The 20,355-nt window shown below is 38.9% G+C and overlaps 5 protein-coding genes across 8 annotated transcripts; 2 read left to right on the forward strand and 3 right to left on the reverse strand.

The window, feature by feature from the left end:
• Nucleotides 1–1,217: 1,217 nt before the first annotated feature.
• Nucleotides 1,218–4,279, reverse strand: LOC141905762 (uncharacterized). Its single transcript, XM_074794775.1, has 3 exons — nucleotides 3,966–4,279; nucleotides 3,256–3,399; nucleotides 1,218–1,837 (listed from the first exon to the last, which is right to left on the reverse strand). The coding sequence occupies exons 1-3, from the start codon at nucleotides 4,060–4,062 to the stop codon at nucleotides 1,653–1,655; spliced, it is 426 nt and encodes a 141-aa protein (XP_074650876.1). The 5' UTR covers nucleotides 4,063–4,279; the 3' UTR covers nucleotides 1,218–1,652.
• Nucleotides 4,280–5,093: 814 nt separating this feature from the next.
• On the forward strand, nucleotides 5,094–6,634 carry LOC141906082 (uncharacterized). The gene is made up of 4 exons (XM_074795273.1): nucleotides 5,094–5,211; nucleotides 5,379–5,605; nucleotides 5,812–6,052; nucleotides 6,382–6,634. The coding sequence occupies exons 1-4, from the start codon at nucleotides 5,175–5,177 to the stop codon at nucleotides 6,558–6,560; spliced, it is 684 nt and encodes a 227-aa protein (XP_074651374.1). The 5' UTR covers nucleotides 5,094–5,174; the 3' UTR covers nucleotides 6,561–6,634.
• Nucleotides 6,635–7,598: 964 nt separating this feature from the next.
• On the forward strand, nucleotides 7,599–9,450 carry LOC141906321 (solute carrier family 25 member 45-like). The gene is made up of 6 exons (XM_074795567.1): nucleotides 7,599–7,751; nucleotides 8,018–8,185; nucleotides 8,272–8,315; nucleotides 8,447–8,521; nucleotides 8,599–8,833; nucleotides 8,960–9,450. The coding sequence occupies exons 2-6, from the start codon at nucleotides 8,134–8,136 to the stop codon at nucleotides 9,448–9,450; spliced, it is 897 nt and encodes a 298-aa protein (XP_074651668.1). The 5' UTR covers nucleotides 7,599–7,751; nucleotides 8,018–8,133.
• Nucleotides 9,451–14,464: 5,014 nt separating this feature from the next.
• LOC141906149 (uncharacterized) lies at nucleotides 14,465–16,490 on the reverse strand. 3 transcript variants are annotated; one of them, XM_074795364.1, is made up of 4 exons: nucleotides 15,889–16,490; nucleotides 15,613–15,790; nucleotides 15,315–15,442; nucleotides 14,465–15,222 (listed from the first exon to the last, which is right to left on the reverse strand). In XM_074795364.1, exons 1-4 carry the CDS (start codon nucleotides 15,953–15,955, stop codon nucleotides 14,837–14,839), a joined length of 759 nt encoding a protein of 252 aa, XP_074651465.1. In that variant the 5' UTR covers nucleotides 15,956–16,490; the 3' UTR covers nucleotides 14,465–14,836. The 3 variants fall into 3 exon arrangements, with proteins under 3 accessions (XP_074651465.1, XP_074651464.1, XP_074651466.1); XM_074795363.1 differs by having other exon boundaries at nucleotides 14,465–15,225; XM_074795365.1 differs by lacking the exon at nucleotides 15,315–15,442 and having other exon boundaries at nucleotides 14,465–15,225; nucleotides 15,613–16,490.
• A 72-nt stretch (nucleotides 16,491–16,562) lies between these two features.
• Nucleotides 16,563–20,216, reverse strand: LOC141906148 (uncharacterized). Of its 2 annotated transcripts, XM_074795362.1 has the most exons (11): nucleotides 20,131–20,216; nucleotides 19,725–20,049; nucleotides 19,287–19,562; nucleotides 19,000–19,206; nucleotides 18,425–18,615; nucleotides 18,155–18,322; nucleotides 17,959–18,072; nucleotides 17,606–17,804; nucleotides 17,376–17,531; nucleotides 17,179–17,295; nucleotides 16,563–17,102 (listed from the first exon to the last, which is right to left on the reverse strand). In XM_074795362.1, exons 3-11 carry the CDS (start codon nucleotides 19,560–19,562, stop codon nucleotides 16,800–16,802), a joined length of 1,731 nt encoding a protein of 576 aa, XP_074651463.1. In that variant the 5' UTR covers nucleotides 19,725–20,049; nucleotides 20,131–20,216; the 3' UTR covers nucleotides 16,563–16,799. The 2 variants fall into 2 exon arrangements, with proteins under 2 accessions (XP_074651463.1, XP_074651462.1); XM_074795361.1 differs by having other exon boundaries at nucleotides 19,725–20,202.
• Nucleotides 20,217–20,355: the final 139 nt, after the last annotated feature.

Genomic DNA, 20,355 nt, shown 5'->3' on the forward strand with positions numbered 1-20,355 from the left:
CGAGGAATGGAGAAAAATATTTATCAGTTAGTTTGTGGAATTTCTTTGCTGCCATCTTTACTTTTTGTGATATTGGAGTATGCTGTGAATGTCCACACACTAGAGCGCTGGCTCATTCCCGCCTTAGATAGTCAACCTCCCCTAACTGACCAACTGGGACTGGTAAAATTGGTTCGAGGCAAGCGAAGTCCCAGGTATGGACGAAGGAAAAGATTTAGTCTTTAGTGCATTTAGACTTGAGTTAAAAGTCCGCGTCAGTTGGACATGTCCGAGTAAAGTCTGGTTTACCGACAGGTGGTGCTGTTTACTGTTTCGCTGAAGGCTGCGTTTTCTCCACAGTAATTAGCCTATCCTACTATACTGATCACTAACATCTTATATTTACAAGTAGAAACACTATAATAGTTGTTATATCAATAACTCCAGCTTATGATCATTTGCTTATACTTCTGGGAAAGCTAACATTGCTCTGAAAATCACTGGTCCGATTGATATGATTTGTTTTACGGTCGTCTCTACGAGCGATGGGACTCGTTGGATTTTCTGGTTCGCTCGAACTCCAAGAATTTGCAGTCGTGTTGAATTAGATCGTAGAAGAGAAGATATTTTATAGAAGCTATCCGTATTTGATGGAAAATCAATTGAACGACCGTCTTATCACTTCTTGTCTAATAACGATTTGTGGTTGTTGCAGTGGAACTTCGTAACAACGAACTTCTGGGGACTAAAGCCGGGCGTAGGTCGGCCTTGCGACGCGACGCGATCGTCGCGTTGCGTCACAAGTGGCCGCGCAAGTCGGTTGCGACGCGATTGTCAGCGACTGTGTGCGACTAGTTGCTGCCAGTCGCAACAGCACGCGGGTCGGTTGCGACGGTCGCGTGGCGTTGCAGAAAATAGAACATGTGCGACTCATTGCGACTGGCGTCGCTGGCAGTCGCAACCCGTCGCTGGCAGTCGCAAGGTAGCGTAGGTCGGTGAGTCGTTGCGACGCAATCGTCGCTGGCAGTCGCAGTGAATCGCGTCGCAGTGAGTCGCAAGCCGTCGCAAGGCCGACCTACGCCCGCCTTAAGGTGATATGTTAGACGGTGTATTGTTGCGATCCGCATGAGATTGGCAAGTTCGTAGATTTCCACGTTTCGAAAAAGAAAATACATGTAATTGGGAGATCTTAAATTCATTTGATAATGAATACTACATTTATTCAAAACTATGACCTTTTAATATGTATTAATTACAAAAAACAGCTGCCATCTAATTATTATTACGTACATAGTAAATGATTGATAAAATAAGCTACACATTCATGCTACGTATAGAATGTATGTAATATAAACGTCACAGACCCGCGAGAGATTACTGGTTTTTAAACCCCAAAACTTTTCGAAGTTCCTACGTTCTACGTTCGAAGCTGTAAATTAAATCAAAGGTTTCGAAAACGTCGGCGCTTCTTATAAGTAAGCAGTGAATTTATGCTTTTGCACGCAAATTACTACGGAGACTAATACGACTTTATTTCCATTGCAAAACATAGAAATAAAAACCACCTCAGATCATTGAACACGGGGAACGTCTTCACATATCATTTCAACGATCATAAATGCTTGGTTTTGATATTATCCCTGATAAATGGATGATATGTTAAGCCAGAACGACTATAAAGGATTTGGTTCATCGTTCAGCAGCATTTGTTCCAAGATGTTTTGCTCGTTTTCTAGTGTACACTGACACATTGGACATCCTAATTCGTCCTTCTTATATCCGGATAGACATTCGTATTCGCACGCTAATTCCTTACAAACCACTCCACGCGCTAGCTTCGATCCGTAACCAGTGATGACTGAAATAAAAGCGCGAAAGATAGATTCACATATTTGTTGTTATTTCAGATTCTTTCGTAATCTATGCACCAATCCTGCAAATGAATTTCATTCAATCGTGCATCAATTTCATTCAATCCGAATATCTCAATATCCATTACAGTCACCCGATTGATCTGAGAAAAATGCAGTGCTTCAAATCAAAAGAAATTATTCGATACAGTTTTGCTAAACAAAAGATTAGTTTTTCAGATGTTACGTATACGGGTGAATCATCAATTACCCATTGAATATACAAATGGAATGGAAGCTCGATTTACAACCGTTTCCCAACGCGAGAGTGACAAAACTTCTAGTATAGCAGCACAAATCGGATTATAACTCGTCAGTCGTTTTCATGGTTATTGCATCTGGGACTGATGTTTGACAACTTACTGCGTTCAGTAGAATGAACATTAGGAATTCATATGATTAACATTGTCATTTGGTAAATGTATATTCTCCCTTTGTCGGTGTTTTCTTGTGGCGATAGACCGCCAGATCGAATGGTGGGTGTAGAACAAATTGAACATGACCAATTTTCATTGAACGATCAGCGTGAAGTGGTAGGCAAAGAGTGCGCATTGTAATTGCCACCGATGACGAAGGGACAAATTTCGACATTCGAAAAATTTGTTTAGTTATCGAAACTATTTGCCTAACATTGCTATCGAAGTCTTGAGTCGTATGTTGGACGTACTTAACCATACGGCCGGTTACTCAGAGCGTGGCTGTTCACACGGAATGTCTGAACAATCTTAATAAAGTTTGCGCTACATTCTGCGACAAATTCCTCTTTTGAAAGATTTCCCTTTACGAAAAGCAAAATAAACACGTTGTCTTCTGACTTTAACATTTCTATTTGATAGAATAATGTCTGTATAATATTTGAGAATTTCTTAATCATTATTTCCTTGAGTTTATTTTCGTCTCTGGAATTGTGGTAAGCGGAGTAACTATAAAATACCACGATCGTTTCATTCTGCGCGTACACATTTACAACGAGGTCCGTGCCAAGAAACAACCGCGGAAATATAGCTAATTATCGCCGTGGTTAATGAGAACCCGCTGTTTGTTCAAAACAAAACCCACGTGGTCGATAGCTAGGTAATTATTTTATGATGATGCGGGTTGAATTGTGGTGAACCGTTTGCGGGATGGTGTGAGATAGGAAATCAGGTGTAGCCCTGTAGTTTAATTCTACGAAATCGTGCAACTCGTGAACATAGGTTTTCATGCACCTTAAAAAGAAGATAATTACCCAGGTTTTTAAAGCACTCAGGATCTGGAGAAGAACTGGCCGAATTGGTAAAATTACTGATAAACAAACTATCATTGGTAGCACAGACAGGACACACAATATTTGCCTATATACTGCTCCTCTAGCAACGTCACTTACTTATTGGTGGCGGTCTGCATTTACATAAAGGGCAACCGCCTGGTCCCGGAACGAATCCGAATTGACACCATTTAGCGCAGATTATACACTCCCGATCTTCCTTCATGTATTCATCTTCAGTGTCTCGTGGTGTCACTGGACTCCCTTTTCAAAATCAAACCAAAACGATTGGAAATTAAAAATGCAGGTCGAACATGGTGACAGAACATGTAATGAGAAATGAAAATCGTCAAAAGAACATAACGACTCAACACAACGCATCGCAGCATTAGTCGTGCAATATGTCACGCTAGCGCATGGCCCAATTTCAAAATAGATTGCTTAATGATATGACGAAACGCACCCGCATGTGGTATTAGAATGAGTGACGTAAAGTCTACAATATTAGATGACGAATTCTATTGCGATTGTGTCATTTTATTCATATTTGCCATGATATGAATTTATCTTTAATAAAAATTAGATGCGTACATTCTTTTAAGAACAACCGAACAGATTGCCCAGATCTAGTTTCGATGTAAAAACACTTGAAATTGAAATTGAATTCTTTTTCGAAATAGATTCCGTTAAGAAATGAAGGCGCGTCGAATTCCCTACACAATTGATACGTAATTCCATTCATTGAAATTTTTTTCGTTAAAAGTTTATATGCTATAGTTTTCTTATGGAAAGGTTGACTTGGAACATAATTCTCGTCGGATCCTACTCACCCGTGGTCAATGAAATTATTCCAATCGCCAGCAGAATAATCACAAACAACTGCATTTTGAGGTAAGAACTCGTGTCTGTTGTCTTCGACGCGCGCATACGCTTTATAAACTTGTTCCGTAAAGTAGGACTTTTATTACCGCAGTTTACTATGCGTTACCGCCGCGAACCGCGATCTGAATGGACTGAGATAGGTGTTAAATTGTCGAGCGTGCGGGTGTCATCTATCTGAGAAATTAATAATTTGACTATTTATGGATACATCGAGTTTCGTTCAGACAATATCACATGAAGTGACAATGTTGAAAATGAAATGGAAATAATGCGGGCCTAAGAATGATTTTGACATCGTTGAAAAGGCAATGAGTCATTACGAAACTTGCATAGGCGGATGTGGTTGTGTAGGCTATGAATATGAATTTTATGACTCATTAGTGACCGACCATTATATTCGTGAAAAAAACTTATTTGTCACTTGTCAGTTTTTCTTTAGAAATTTAGGCTGGTAATTTCGTAATCATATCGAATAGCTTAGTCCTGTTATGCACCTGAAAATATAATAGATGGCATGCGCATAGACTTATGTATTTGCAAAGCCCAAAAATATCGGAATGAAAAGGAAATTCTTTTTTGGGGGGGCTGACATGGATTTCCTAGTCATATAAACGTTTTACATTGTATTGAGCGTCATTACATTAATTAATTAAACTTGTATTTACATATTTTCTATCTTTCTTTTTTAGATTTTTGAATTTTCAACCGACTGACAAATGTATACAGTTGAAATCGAATGTACATTTAGGAAAACGTTTTGAACGTGCGTCTGGTGAGATTCGATATACCCAAAACAAACATTCGTTGTCATCAGCAAATATCAATTTGAATCGAACATTTTTCATTGAGTTTTAGATTTCGTCAAAACAACACGCTGTGAAACGGTTGAACACAGTTCCACGGTTCAAAGGATTATGATTTTACTGCAGTAAAAATATAACATGGCTATTTCAATAAATAATCAAATATTCACTTTTGAAGACCGATTTATCAACTTAACTCGCCGCGTCAGCTGTTAGGACATTTTATCTTTGCGCAAAAAAGCTGTATTTGACTAAACAGTATTTACCTGTTCGTATATTTGCTAATATAATATCCATGAAGGTATATAAATCTACAAATACGCATCACAAAATAGTTAGATTTATGTGGATCAAATGATGATGCAGCTTTTGGTAACTCTCTTCATTATCGGTAAGATTCTCAGTGATGCGGATTCTCTTTTACTTTCGAAGATAATCGATTTTAAACTTCAAAAAATCTTCAATAAATAAATATGTTTTTTTGCAATGAAAATATATCATCGTTAGGACTAGAAGGAATAGAATTACTTTACATGACCCGTATGTTCACTTTGGCAGGGCTGACCGGGAGTACGGTATATGCCGCCTGTTCGCCCGGTATGTACATCAATACCTGCGAACGTCTGAACCTGTATGATAAGTTTCCGGCTGAAGAATGCGACAGTTTCAACGTAAAAGGCAACCAGTATTGCTGCGAACACAGGGTTTGCCGAAAGGGTGAAACTGAAGAACGATGTATGAGGGCTTGCGTTAACAACTACCTTCTTTGTTCCCTAGAGAGAAAGGTATGCATTATGTGTTCGTCTTTATTGTCAATGAATTATTTTGTTATGTGGATGGAGCCCATTTTGCATCCACTTCAAGTGGGAATCGGAATTTTGAAAATGAGTTTGAACTATTTTCTCAATAAATGGACGAGTGATTACTCAGTCGGCTGGACCCATAAGTTCCAGAGTTCCGAATTGAACCCATCAGGATAACTTTATTTCAGGTCCGACCTACCGCCGCTGTCGCGCAGCGTTGCACCGATTTCTTTAATTCTCGACGTTACTGCAACATGGGCTGTTTCTCGAAGAGGTGCTCCGATACCCTGGACGCGTACGAGGCGTTAGAAGATAAAAGCAGATACCCTCTAGATGTAACAAAGTTTGAAAATGAATGCACCTGTTTGTATGAATTAGAGTGCGACATTTCATGCTGGAATGGATTCGATGTAACTAATCTTAACATCGGTAAGTTATTTGTATAAAACGGAAACACAGATAGTAATTTGCAGGTTAACTAGATACCACCGCTACTAGTGCATCTTCATTAGGTGACTGAGTTTACCTGATGATGATGCTTCTCTACCTAGGCTGTAGCGAAAGTTCGCACTGAAGCCTTCAAAGTACTATCTTTCTTGGCGTTTTACTGATCCGTCACTAGGTTAACGCGGCAGCTCTGCAACTTTTCGGCCGATTTCAATTCTTCACATCGATTATAGGATCAAAGCTAAGCATGGATCATTCCTTCGTCGATTGGAGATTTCTAAGAGCGGATTAGATTTTGAGTTTATTTTCAGGTTGGAATAAGATTTATCACCATCCACAAGATCTGCCCGATGTGCAGAGATCATACCTAGCCGCGTACCACGATACTGTGAATTACTACGGGAATTGTGACGCCGAGTATTCAAATGATTGGCAAAATAAACGCGCTAAAATCCTGAAAATAATCGATGACGTGAAAAATTTGAAATAAAATCGTATATTTTTTGTTCAACTCACGGAATCAAGTGTTGTCTATGAAATAAAGGAATTTCCTCGCAATTTGAAGACAGCATAGTTTTTTACTTTATAAAATTTTAGGAAACTCTTCAATATCAAACTTCAAATGATTGTTGGTCGCGGTATTTGTTTTGTTTTTTCAAGGAACTCGACTCAAAAAACTCGGCTACCTAAACGACTGGCTTTGTGTCTGGCAATCAATAATGTGCTGCTTGATAAGAGCTTGGAGTTATTATTTTGGTAACGTAATTACTCCAGGCCCTCCAACCATTTAAATGGTACCTGGAGGTTAAAGACATCGCAATGCATTACCCCGATGGGACAAGTATTTGCTATCTTACCATAAGGTGCTGCCGCTATGCTCATCGTTAGCGGATTTTTCATACACTAACAAGAACATAATCTGGCAATCAGTGAGATGCCTCGTAAACCGATTGCCAGAGTCGTTCCATATTAGTGTATTAAAATTCCGCTAACGATGAGCGTTGCGGCAGCACCGTACGGTTTATCGGGGAAGCGCCAAAGCGGACTTTTGAAAATTACTTTCCACTGAGATATCAGTTCCACAACTGTCTGATCCACAAAATAAGTCCAAAATTGTCAATTCTGTTGATTTTGTAGGCTTTTGACTATCACACGTTCGTAATTTCTGATTTTCCCAGGATACGAACACGACAGGAGTTGTAGATATATTGGTATAGACAGTTGTGTTTTTGTGTTGAGATGATTGACGAATTACACAATGAATGTTAATATCTTATATATACATAATGGTTGCTATTTACAATAAACAAAACATGATAGTTTAAAACTATGGATATTAATTGTCTGAGCGGAACTCTACATTCCATTCAGGCCTAGCAATTTTACTAATCTTTTTACTTTCATTGACAAAACATTGAAGATATACGTATGGTTATCGCACTTCTCAGTATGATTGAAAACATTCTTATCTTCGTTTTGTTCTATCTTTTACCCAATGGCACACAAACGACAGGGTTACTACCACTTCATTACATTAACCTGCCGCGTTTATCATCGAATGTGTATTCAATATTGACAAAGTACGAGCTCAATGTCGTAAGTTAAGGTAGGCCAAAATATCACGAAGAAAGCTAAACAGAATGAGAATATCCTTCACTAGCTACAAACTTCGGTCGTGGAGGTTTGTATATATCTGAAATTCTAATTTCAGTGCCTGAACATACGTCATGTTGTTCTTGAATATATATAATAAGGCTGTGTATATGTCCGGTAATCACTTGAAACCTCTTCAATGTCATATATATTAGGACCGTCTTCATTTGTGTTTGGTTGAGATCGCTAAAATCTGAAATTAATTTCGGTCTCTTGGACACAGTATGTATCATGATTGTTGCTTGCAAACCATTTGATACGATATACACTACAAAATCACATATTTCAATTTAGGGCCTTTTTATGGCAATGCGATGTTTTCATCGTATTCTATCACGCATAAAACACCAATGAAATATTCTGTGCGAGATGAATTCTGAATAATTCTGAATTATTATGCAGCTTTTGAAATGGAAGGCAACGGTGTAACTGTGAACGATTATGTAGCGGGAGCTTTTGGGGGTAAAGTATATATAAGACAAATCGATCTCACCGAATGCATGGACGGTTAGTGGAAAAAAATACGCTTTTACTTGTTTTTTTTCCAGGTTTGGCCGGGCTATTAGTCGGGCATCCTTTTGATACGACGAAGGTAAGACAATCCGGCTCAAGGGTACAGATACAAATACGAGTTAAATCGATCTTACCTATACCTCACTTAAGTCTGGTGTCTTAATAGCATTCCTGGAAAAATGATATATTGCATGAATTATTTTCAAAAAGGTAAACTACCAAGTCGATAAAAGCCACGGGAAGACTACAGTACATGTAATCAGAACAATCGGTCAGCACGGATTGGTACGTATTTTTCATATGATTCTATCATTCCTATTTCTTATAAAAATGTTCATTACTATCATCTCTCGCGAATCCAGGCTCACGGTTTTTTTCGAGGCTTAGGATTGCCTCTGGTATCGTACGGCGTCGTGAACTCGGTATTTTTCGGCGTTTACAGCAATACACTGAACGCTCTAGAAGATGGACGAGCTCGGACAACACCCTGTTATAGAAATATCGTTTTAGCTGGTTTTACTGGTGGCATAGCGCAAGTATTCATCGCCTGTCCGACTGAAGTTATCAAAGTGAGACTGCAGTCCCAGGTTGGACGAGGTAAACGTTATCTTTAAAAAAAGTAGAATACGTCAAGACATTTCAAAATTGCTCACGATTCTATTTTTGGTGATGGGATAGCGTATTTCATGTCATGTTAGATAAGTATACGTATTTCATTTTAAGGGGGAGGTGTAGATCATCATATGAAATCGAAAAATTACGACAAAGGTCCAATAGACTGTTTTAAAAATCTGTACCAGCAAGGTGGACTACGGAGAGTGTACAGGGGGTTCACTATCAACGCAATTAGGGATCTACCCGCCAGCGCCGCCTATTGGGTTGTTTACACGTGGTTTATGGAGCAGACGAGCACGAAATTCGACAAACACGGAATTATGTGTGAACTAGTCTCAGGAGGAATGGCCGGGGTTTTATCCTGGTATATGATCATGCCGTTTGACGTCATCAAAAGTCGAATGCAAGCTGATACGTTCGGAACGAAATACGCCAACACAATCGATTGCGTGAAACAGAGCTACAAGTTAGATGGAATCAGAGTATTTATGAAAGGTTCGCTTGTAACTGCTCTGCGAGCATTTCCAGTCAATGCAGCTACGATGTTAGTTTACCAGAAATGTATGTTGTTTTTCAATGCTAATAAAATCAATGTATGATAGCTTTTAAGTTAGAAAAAAAAAGCGATTGATCAGTAATTTCTAAATATTTCTCTGAGCTTTGAGGATCTTATGTAAGGCACTTTAAAAAAGTGAATCATTATCAAAAATTATTGTCAGTACTTTCATAAAAAAATATACCGTATATGGCAAACCAACTTCTATTGCTCCCCGTGGATAAAAGCAAGGAAAGTTTTTTAATCAGAGTTCCTTCTGTCGCCAACATTAATGAATTGCCATGAAATTGCAACATATGTCAGCAAATTTACTTTTCAATATCAACAGGTACATTTTCACATGTTTCGTATTTACTCAAATGAGTTGGTTATATACACAACGAAACATGTCTAACAAACCTTTGCGGCGTATGCTTAGTATTTGCGTAATTTTTTCCATAGTCATTTTCATATATGAAATACGTAAGCTATGGTCAAACCACGAGGGCGAAACGGATTTTGAAAATATGCCCGAATCGAAATGGCCTAAAGCCGGAGATACGATGCGCCAGAAAGTGAAGAAATTCGTCTCAAAAAATGGAACAGACTTCGAAAAAAATGAAAAAGTAGTGGACGCGAAAGAAAACGCGATGGCTGAACAGCATTTTCATCGATTTCTGAGGCAAGAATATGATAAAGTTCAGAATAGATATCATAAAGTGTTAAAATCAGATATCGTTAAAGAGAAGGCGATCGCTGAAAATGTTCAATCTCAACAACAACAATCCGCTTCACATGCGGCTCTAGGACTGAACGAGCAAATGCAGTCGTATTTTAATCTGGTTGGTGCTCAAAATATCATCGGAAACCAATTCAAATTGAACGCAACCACGTCAACCAGCGCAATCGAAGATCAACATTTTGATGAGATGATGGATTTTCCCAAGAAGCACCCAACAATAGTAGAAGGTCCGTCGGAAGTGTGTCCTATCGGTCTGCAATTCATCATCGTCTGTTTCTCGATGTTTCGTAACGCAGAATCACGTGATGCGATACGGAATTCATACGGTCGATGGACGCTGAATAAACGATACAAATCTCGACTAGTTTTCATCACTGGATTGTTCTTCAACTCGCCGCACGAATACAAAAACAACGTTCTTTCGTCTGAATCTCGAGCTAACAAAGATATCATAATAACAAGATTGTCCACGTTGGATGAACTGAACCGGTCTGTTCTTAATATTCCAGCCATGCAGTGGATCGATGAACACTGCTCGGGTGTGCAGTACGCAATTTTTGCAAATGATAACATAATGATTAACATACCGAAGTTGATAGACCAAATCAGTAATTTAGACCAGCGCCATCGTTACGAAGACTTTATTGGATGTTGTCGTTTGGCTAGAAATGCCGAATTTATCAGTTTGGTTGATTTTCCCAACGGCTGCTATTCCGGTGTGCAGAGATGCGTTGACGGAGCTTACCTTGTACCAGGTCGCGTTCTGCCGAAAATACTGAACGCTACCGCGATCTCTACTGAATGTACAACAAGCGATCGATTTATTACCGGATTCTTAACGCGATATCTAGGCATTAAACTTCGCCATATCAACGGCTTTAGTTTTCAGGAACGAGGCCAATTTTCAGTCTGCAAATTCTACACTCAACTTTTGGCTCAAATTGTCTCCAAAGAAACGATGAGGAAATATTGGGATTTGTTGGAAAATTCAACCGCGATCGCCGAATTTTGCAAATAACCGACTCCATTCATAATTTAGATATGGTAGATGAAGTGGGTTGTTTTTTATAAAAGAATATATAATGAGCTTGGTAATATATACTAAGATAAAAGTAAATGTTTATTTCTACTATTCATAAAATATATATACTTAAATTAATCTAAATTCAACAAGCATATCAAAATGTGTATAATGGTATGACCTCATAATAAAATAGTTTGCTATCATTGTTTATACAAATTTTATACACTCATGATTTTTTAATTTTTATGTAGTTAGATAATTTTCGCCATCATCTTCAAGGAAATTAAAGTCGACCGAATTCGACGTTCTTCTCTCGGTGCCATCCCAAACTCGATCGGAAATCGTCGGTGCAGTCGCCGCTAAGAGCAGCGCGGTCATAAAATACGCAAATTGACGAGTATTGTCGTGGTCAGTGCTCATCGGTAAAACGCATGCTTCAATCAGTAGCAGCGAACTGACAAAAAATAACCAGAATACCAGTTCTTTCAACCACACCAATGTACCATCCTCCTTAATTCGATCCGTTTGAATGGCGATCTCGGTCTTCTTAACGGGCTCGACCTTTGGTACGAGGGTATCGTCGTACAATGTATAAGCTGCCCTAATCCCGTCTACTATAGCCGTCAGATCATTCGTCACTTCTGTGGATGTATATTCATTCTGACGCTCAGCTACTGGGCAATGTAGATACTCGTCTAAAGTCGAACGGTCGGCGTTGGTCAAAGCTCCAAATTTTGAACATCCTCGGTCTCCGGTAACTAACATGGTAGATGTGACGGCAGATATCGGTACAGAAATATTCCGCGTTTTGATGTAAACCCCGCATTCAAATTCGGACACCTTCTCAGGTCGATTTGTTTGAGTTTCATTATCAGTGAAATTGATGATGGGAGTTCCGCCGCAAAAACTTTTCACCTCTTTCACTTGAGTTTCAGTTTGCATCGCAAAATCCTCCTATCAAGATAAATGAAGATTTTATGAAAAGTCGCTCGCCAGTACAACAAAATAAAGATAACGTAGATTAGTATAAAAATGATCTAAACAAAGGTTTACCGTTTCTATGGGTATCTTCTTGATTTTGTTAGTGCGTTTAGTATCTTTATGTTGTATCCAGCCGTCTATGGCACACGTGATAGCATGATTCGGCGGAGAAAACCGATAGAATTTACTGATGATACATTTCTGACGACAAGCGGGACAATGTATCTTCTGTTGCAGTGGATGCAGACCGACATTCTTAGGCCTACAGTGTTCAATAAGCTCTTGGATGCAACTGAAAGAAAATATGCCTTCAAAATGGGCCTATGCCTGACACACTTTTTTAGTAGAATATGTAATGTAATGATTGTTTTAAAGACCGTGAATATGACAAGGTGGATCGTTTATCAAATTAAGTCCATGACGTTCGCCTTCAAGCTATCATACATATAGCCTATCAATAAAAGATAATTTCATCGAATTGAGTTTTAACCAGTCTCGGCCTATAGCCGCCATAGACTGGGAATTTGTTTTACTTACTTGCGACAGAATGAGTGGCCACATGGCAAGACTTTGGGCAGGTTGAGATACTCTAAACAGATGGCACACCTCAGTGAAATCGTCCAATGATTTTCTTCATCAATCTCTTCGTCGTCTGAAAAACAACGTCCCGATGTCGAGGTTCCTGGTTGGTTCGGGGTGAATGCTGGTACATTTGCATTCAGTGCCGCGTTACTCTGAAATATCGGACAGTTCTGCATAATATTCTCCAATTTATTCCATTCGCTGCCAGCAATTTTGCCCTAGATCGGACGAGATACGAATGCGTCTAATTTTTTCAAAGATGTCACCAGTAACCAAGGGAAATACTGGTCCAGTTACTAAGGTACCCATGATGCAATACAGTCTTGCGTCACAAGCGCGGCTGGTTGTCAAGAACTTTATTGTGAATTACAATATTCAACGTTCAAATGAATTTCGAATTTCTCCATTAATGTATATCCATACATATTGAAGAGTCAAAAGGCCTATGTCACGAAAAGTCTTGTCGAATTAAGTTTCATTGTTTTTTTGTAACGAAGCATATGTAGCATATTTCCAAATGTTGAGAGTTTTTTGTAATATAGCCCACCATCTACCAGAGCTGTCTGGCCTTTAACTGCATGCATGGCATCAATCAGGATTATTTCATGAAAAGCCTTTCATAACATAGCATATAACATAACATTTATCTATAGCCTTGAAAGTTATACAAATGACATGAAGAAAAATCAGAAAAGCTAATACATATAACTTTGACAGTTCCTGATAAACAATTTTATCATAACGGGCACCACCTTTTCATCGTTCGTAGCTTGAACAAATCTAATTTAAGTTCGTTCTCTCTCAATCGTTTACTTTCCCCAGGGTCCGAAAATCGAATGTTATATTTCACGATGTATATATACAATATAGGATCTAGGAATAGACATTAAATTATGGAAATTGTCATTTCATATTCATGAGAAACATTTCGCATCATGAATCTGTCTGACAATGGAGCGAACGAAACGCAGTGCGAGCTTCCTCCGTACAGATGGGATTACACATTCAGCGTTTATTTGTATATATTTGTTTTCGGTCCATTAGCAACTTTCGGACTCTTGGTCAATCTGGTGACGATCATAGTTTTCGTTCGGCTACATGAACCTTCTTGTCACACGGTTTTGATACTAACCGTCTTTGACTTATTGTTTCTAATCACGGCGTTCACTTTGTTCCCGGCTAGAACTGTGTACGTCTACGTTACGATTGGTCACTGGTTATTCCGCTACGACGATTGGCACTTCGGTCAAGATATCATCGTATTCACCATGCCGTTCTTTTACTTATTTCAGATGTCGCGTAACTGGTCTGTAGTCATAATAACTCTCGAAAGGATGTTCGTCGTGGCTTTTCCGTTGAGTTTCAAGAAATTCTGGACTCACAAAACTGCCAATATATCGACACTAGTTATATTATTCATAAGCGCGTTGTTCTATTGGCCTTTTTTCTTTCCCAAAGAACTACCAGGAATTTGGGAAAATAATTGCCTAAAATCCGGTCAAATCATTTATACGATGGGTCTTAAAACGAAAAGAACAGAAACGCCGTTTAAATATCCGGCCTCGTATGAAAACAGAAAGCTCTATTTTCTATTCGGAACGGTTTTGATTCCTCTCGGAATCATAGCTATCAACAGCATAGTGCTGGTCGTTACCACGACATCAGCGCGTCATAAACGACATAACATCACGACGAATATAACATCCGATAAAAAACAACAACGACAAATAATGAAAATGTTGTCTGGTATAGTTCTTATATTTCTACTTTGTGAAATACCCGGTTGTTTAGATAGACTTATAACTCTTTTCGCAGGCTGGTTAATGAATATGGATGCGAGAATGGTTTTACGAAAAGTTGCCCTTTTTATGACTGTCCTCGATTCGACTTTGAATTTCTTGATGTACTGCGTGGCGAATAAAAGATTTCGATCCACAGCCGTTCGAACACTGAAACTCGAAATTCTTAACAGAAATACATAGAATATTGAATACTTCTTCTTTTGTGTAGTATTTTGATATATGCATAAAGATTGAAAAGCATAAACCATTTGCTGATCCGATTGTCTCATTTTTTAATGATATAGAAAAATCATCGGAAAAATATTTCTTATGTAACTTTTTAGTCGCTCTCGTAGTAGTACGCGAATTGTTGATATTGACTCGGATATCGTTCATAAAGAAAACACTGATTACGGTCGACATTTGAGGTTTCGTTCTGGTAGAGATTCTCAATAGATTCGTGAACAAATCTCCTGTTATCATCAGAAACTGGTGTAAGCACATCCGTGATTATCGGTTGCTGATCGTATACATCTTTATCGATGATCTGGCCTTTTATCGGTTCGTTGTTTTGCAGATTTTCTTTGGGAGCGGATGGTTCCGGTCGAGTTTCAATTTCTTCAATGAATTCGACGGATGTCCATCGTAGGTCGGTCGCCTGTCTGTAAAACGAAAGCGGTCGGACACGAGACACATCTTGTCGGGCTACATTATCATCGCGACTCACTACTGGAAGAAACCATGGAAGTTATGCATGAATTGTGTATTCTAGATCGATTAACTAAGTTAAAGCGTTAATTAGAAATCAATGGTCTTACCGCCAGCGCGGTGGAATTTATAGCTAAAATAAGCGATCAAAACGATGACGATTACGGTGACAACTATAAGAACAAGTAAACCGGGAAGTAGACCAAATATTCGTGTTCTCCATCCAATTTCATTCAGTCTGGTGAATAAAGAAAGCAAATATAAAACAGCCATAGGCTGGCACCCATACTGAACAGTCAGAGCCAGAGGGATTTTATAACTGCTATTTGGAAACGATCTAAACAAATCCTTAATGAAATGTTCCATGATTATCTTATTCAACAGTCCAACATTACATGCAGGACGTACCCGCATGACTGGCGTTGATGTCCAGTTGATACTTGGTTGTCGACGATATGAATTCGATTCTCAATCTCAACGCAGCAATACTTATGATAGTTTTTCCAACAGCAATACGTGTCACATACGCGTTCTTCATACCATCGACGATTGGTACTACTGCAGTAGCCTGTACAGGTTCTATCATCTGCAATACCATAAGAAAAGACCAGATTTTTACATCGTTGTCGAAATGGCTGACTGACGCATTTGTACGCATAGTTCTCCAAAGACTACGTCACTTACCCAAGGAAATGATTTTATCCAATGAAATATTACGTTTAATCGCGTCCGATTGCTTCATATCCTGCATATTTCTATATTCTAATATATCCAAAGAACTTTCTCAATATACAAACGGCATGATGCTGCAGAAAATTACGTATTCACAACCAAAACACATATACATAATCCAATCAAAAATCAATCTTCTTCATGTATTTTTGACATATCTACGCACAATACGAGGCATGTCGGTTCTTCATTGATGCAGGTTGCATTTGACCGTGTAGAATTTTCAATGGAAGGAAATACTTCAGTTTTTATGCACAACATCATTGTTTAATTGCGTCTAATGAATTCAGGCCAGCAATGCAGCGATGCCATGTCACTAATTATACAGAAGCCATCTACTTGATTCGTAGAAAGATCGTAAACTTTTGATGATACTTTTCCTTCCTACCAGCAATTTGAAGCATAGCAAAATTGAAAAATGGGGAGAGTGCACGTATCATTTAAGATGACAAAATGTTACATAAATGAGTAAGTATTACAGTAATGCAAAGGTCAATTTGTGCAAAATTGATGGACTTCAGGACCCTTTGTAGTGGGGGAGCTGAAGCCCACCCCCTCACTACTACGGCCCATAAAGGTTAAAGAAGCGTGTAATAAAAACTTAATGAAATACTAAGATATTTATCAAAATTTATTATTGCGGGATAAGTTACGAGCATGTATATATAAGTTATCGCTGTAGCACATTTCTTACTTTGTTATTACAGGAACATTTAGGTGAATTTTTTTTAAAAATCTTTTTAGAGTTTTATTCGTGTCCACAATTAAATCTTGTTGCGAATCATTTCGTCGGTGGTCCTCGTTTTGAATAGCATGTTTATGATAACATATGAACCATAGATTTATGAATCTGCGAATGTGGCTCATCTTATGATTCGAATTGCGACCCTTCCTCTCGATAGAATCGACCCTTCTTCCTTTTCACATAAACCTGGCAGCAAATGGTAATCAATGTCCGCGCCTGTCATCGGCTGCGACCTGAAAGGTACGTGGAGTTCGTCCGAAAAACTGGACGCGTCCACGCTCAGTTGTAACGGTGGATCCAGGAGTACCATTTGCCAACAGAGCATACACGAATCTATGACGTACTTCCGGATGACTTGGCTCTCGCACACGGCGGGCAACATCATACGCGGGTTACTTTCTAAAAGTCTGGCAAATACGCTCTGCAAAAGAATACAGTATATATTAGCATATGGTAGAAATTCACGTAAATAAATAGGATCTCGATATCAATATTACGTTAACGATAGAAGTGACGTCGGCCAAATTCGAGTTTAGTGACGCTACGTGGATCGCTTGTTTGAGAATGCTCTCTGGTACCATCATAGGTTCCTTTCGCTGTTTTGGAGCCGACACCTGGAAAATGATTATTACATGAGAAATGCTACGGTGAAGAATTTATGGAACATTCTGTTTACCGGTTACCGTGTTCTTACCATTTCAAATATAGTTATATTTTCTTGTACGCTAGGCCGCTTGCTTCTAATTTTTTTGGTCTTTTGTGTGCACGAATCGTCAAAAGGATTTAGAATTGACAGTTTTAATCGTTCAATGAACTCGTCCCTTTTTGTTTCGCAAACTGCATAGGATTCCTTAAAAACACGAGAATAACATTAATTCATGGCAATGCTAGCACGATGAAGAACGAAAAGGAGGCTCCTCATACCACTATGATGGCACACAGCAGTTTGTATTTCGATTTGTCGTCGTGAAGTCGGTGAATATGATCTAACTCCGTCTTCGCCTCGTTCAGCGTCATTTTATCGAGAAGAACATGCATATCTTTCAACGCTGAAACAGTTTCGGAGCGATGATTCGTTACAGCGTCTTCCTTGGGTGGTTCCGACTGCGAAGAACTCTGAGAGCTGAGAAAGAATGAATGTACATCACTCAAAAGCTGTGTTAATATTTGATTTAAAACTCCCAACTATTTCGGGAGCAGCAATCTGGGGTGAATTTAGGCTCCCGGCCGTCTCCGGAGCGGCAGGTATAGGGTCAACATGTACATAGTAGACTTACATTTTAGCTGCCATTTGCTGTACTTTCAACTTATCCAATTCGTGTTTTGTAGTGCTTAACTCTTGCGTCAATTCTTCTATTCGTTTATTCGCGTCGTCCAAACGCGATTGAATTCTAACAAAAAACAAACCGAACGAAAATTATCGAAAAAACGATATCAAAATGACGGCAACCGGTGAAATCATTTTTTACAGACCCGTCGCTGTTATGTGATGTGGTGACGTTTTGTGCATTGCTATCGATGATGATCGAACGTCTGGCAGTTTGTGACATGGCAGCAGAGTCTCGCAATCTCTTCAAGTCCGACATCAATTGCTCCTTTAAGTTTATGTCATAATCAGGTGAAGGCGAAGGCGTCGAGGACCTATCACAATATAAATAAACATTTATACATTTTCAAACCAGGACAATTGTTATAACATAACCGGCGTGATTATTTGGGTTAAGAGCACTGATTTGCGCGTACCGTGGTGGGGTTGACAGTTTAGGGGAAGGCATGCGGCAATTACTCGCTTTAACTACAGGAGAATCGTTGTTTGAACCAAGAGGTTTCGCCAAAAGTAGGTCATCACGATGACGTAAAAACTGCGTAATACGCTGGTTATCCGCGGCCATCCTCTGTATGACGTCACCTTGGTCCAATAGATGATTGAAAAGCTGAAATAAATAAGGCAACTTAAATTGATCGGTAAAGAACAGAATTCTTTTAATTTCCTATAGTTCTTTGCCTACTTTCAAATGTATTGTATGACAGAATTATCTGTGCTCAGATTTCAGAAATAAATCACGATTGGTAGAACACTATATCCGTGTTGACGCGATGAGGAGAGAATCCCACAATGATAATAAAAAGTCCGAAAAAGAAACTTCGAGATAGTAGTTTATTTCAACGTATCGACTATATCCTAATAGTCATCTTCAGGAATAATAGTCGATACGTTGAAATAAACTACTATCTCGAAGTTTCTTTTTCGGACTTTTTATTATCATTGTGGGATTCTCTCCTCTTCAGAAATAAACTTTGATATGGTCTTCACTCACCTCGATTATTTTGGCTATCATTTCGGTGCCCAGCTTGCTCGGATTAACTGTACGGAAGAACTGATATTTTGGCCAATGAGTGATCAGTTTGTCGACCGTAGTGTTGAATTTACGGAGCAAATCCATGCGACTGTCGATTCGGCTGGGGACGCAGTCGGCATCATAATCTGCAGGTGGGATTCTTGTACCCGATAAAAACCGATACGACTAAAAGATAGATAAGGATTATAGCAAATTGAGATTCAAATGAAATCGAACAATAGATTTATAGATAGCTGTATACAAACCAATGAATCTGATCCTGCAGTTGAATTCGCACCCAATACAGGACTCGATGATGTCAAACCACCTTCCGCAGCGCCGGAAATTCGGCGAAAACCTTTGATATCATAGGACACATCTTTAAGATCAGCTTCCTGTAACGAATGTCTCTTCATTCGCGCAGCTTCCTTATTTTTCTTTTTCCGTTTGCTGTTCTCCGATCCACTGACCGATTGAGATCGGTCACCTTTGTTTCTGCTTGAATCGTGGAACGGCGACTCTTTCGACGCGTTGGAACCCATCTAAGTCGAGAGAAGAAGAAAATGAATATCTGTGTATTCTATATACCGACCCGAACGCCATTCGACATCCAATGATTCTTGAAAAAAGTACGTCAGACATATACTTAATCATTATCAATTGATCTAACTTGATTTATGTTGTCAGCGCTGCTCCGAACTCACCTTGGATCCAGATTTTGACAGCAACCTTGACACTATCACAAGGTCGACTCCTGGTTGTGACCGATTACTGTAAGTTTATAGCAGCAGCAGTTATTTCGGATCCGTTCATGATTAATCTGTCATAAAACTGTCCGGTATACCAGCGCCGTAGTAAACATACAGTTCATCGTATATATGTTTAACTGTCACTGCTGTTTGGTATGTTGCAGGCTAGGTCAGTATAGATAGTGTGTTCAACTATCGCTAGGCCTCATGAACGTTATCTCATTTATGGCATACATTCCCATTACGAGTGCGCGGTTTGGATGTATTTTTCTTTATTTATCTAACACAATAAATCGTATTAATGATTTTATCATTACGAGTCGAATGAACGCAACGAGCTTTAAGAACTGAATGTACTTACATTTACCAGCGCGAAAACCCGAAAAACCCTCTTAACAAAGTTATGAACGATATGTGATATGCGCGTAGCAATCAAAATGTAGTTATGCTGTTCGAATGATCAACGATTGGAATGAGGAAGTTTTTTTTGGGTTTGCAATACTACGTATAACATAACCAGTTAAAAATGTCACTGTCAGAAAGCTGGTGTAATAAAAAATGTCCATATTCTCTCCACAACCGGATT

This window comes from Tubulanus polymorphus, chromosome 5, assembly GCF_964204645.1.
Source record: "Tubulanus polymorphus chromosome 5, tnTubPoly1.2, whole genome shotgun sequence".
NCBI classification, from domain to species: Eukaryota; Metazoa; Nemertea; class Palaeonemertea; order Tubulaniformes; family Tubulanidae; genus Tubulanus; species Tubulanus polymorphus.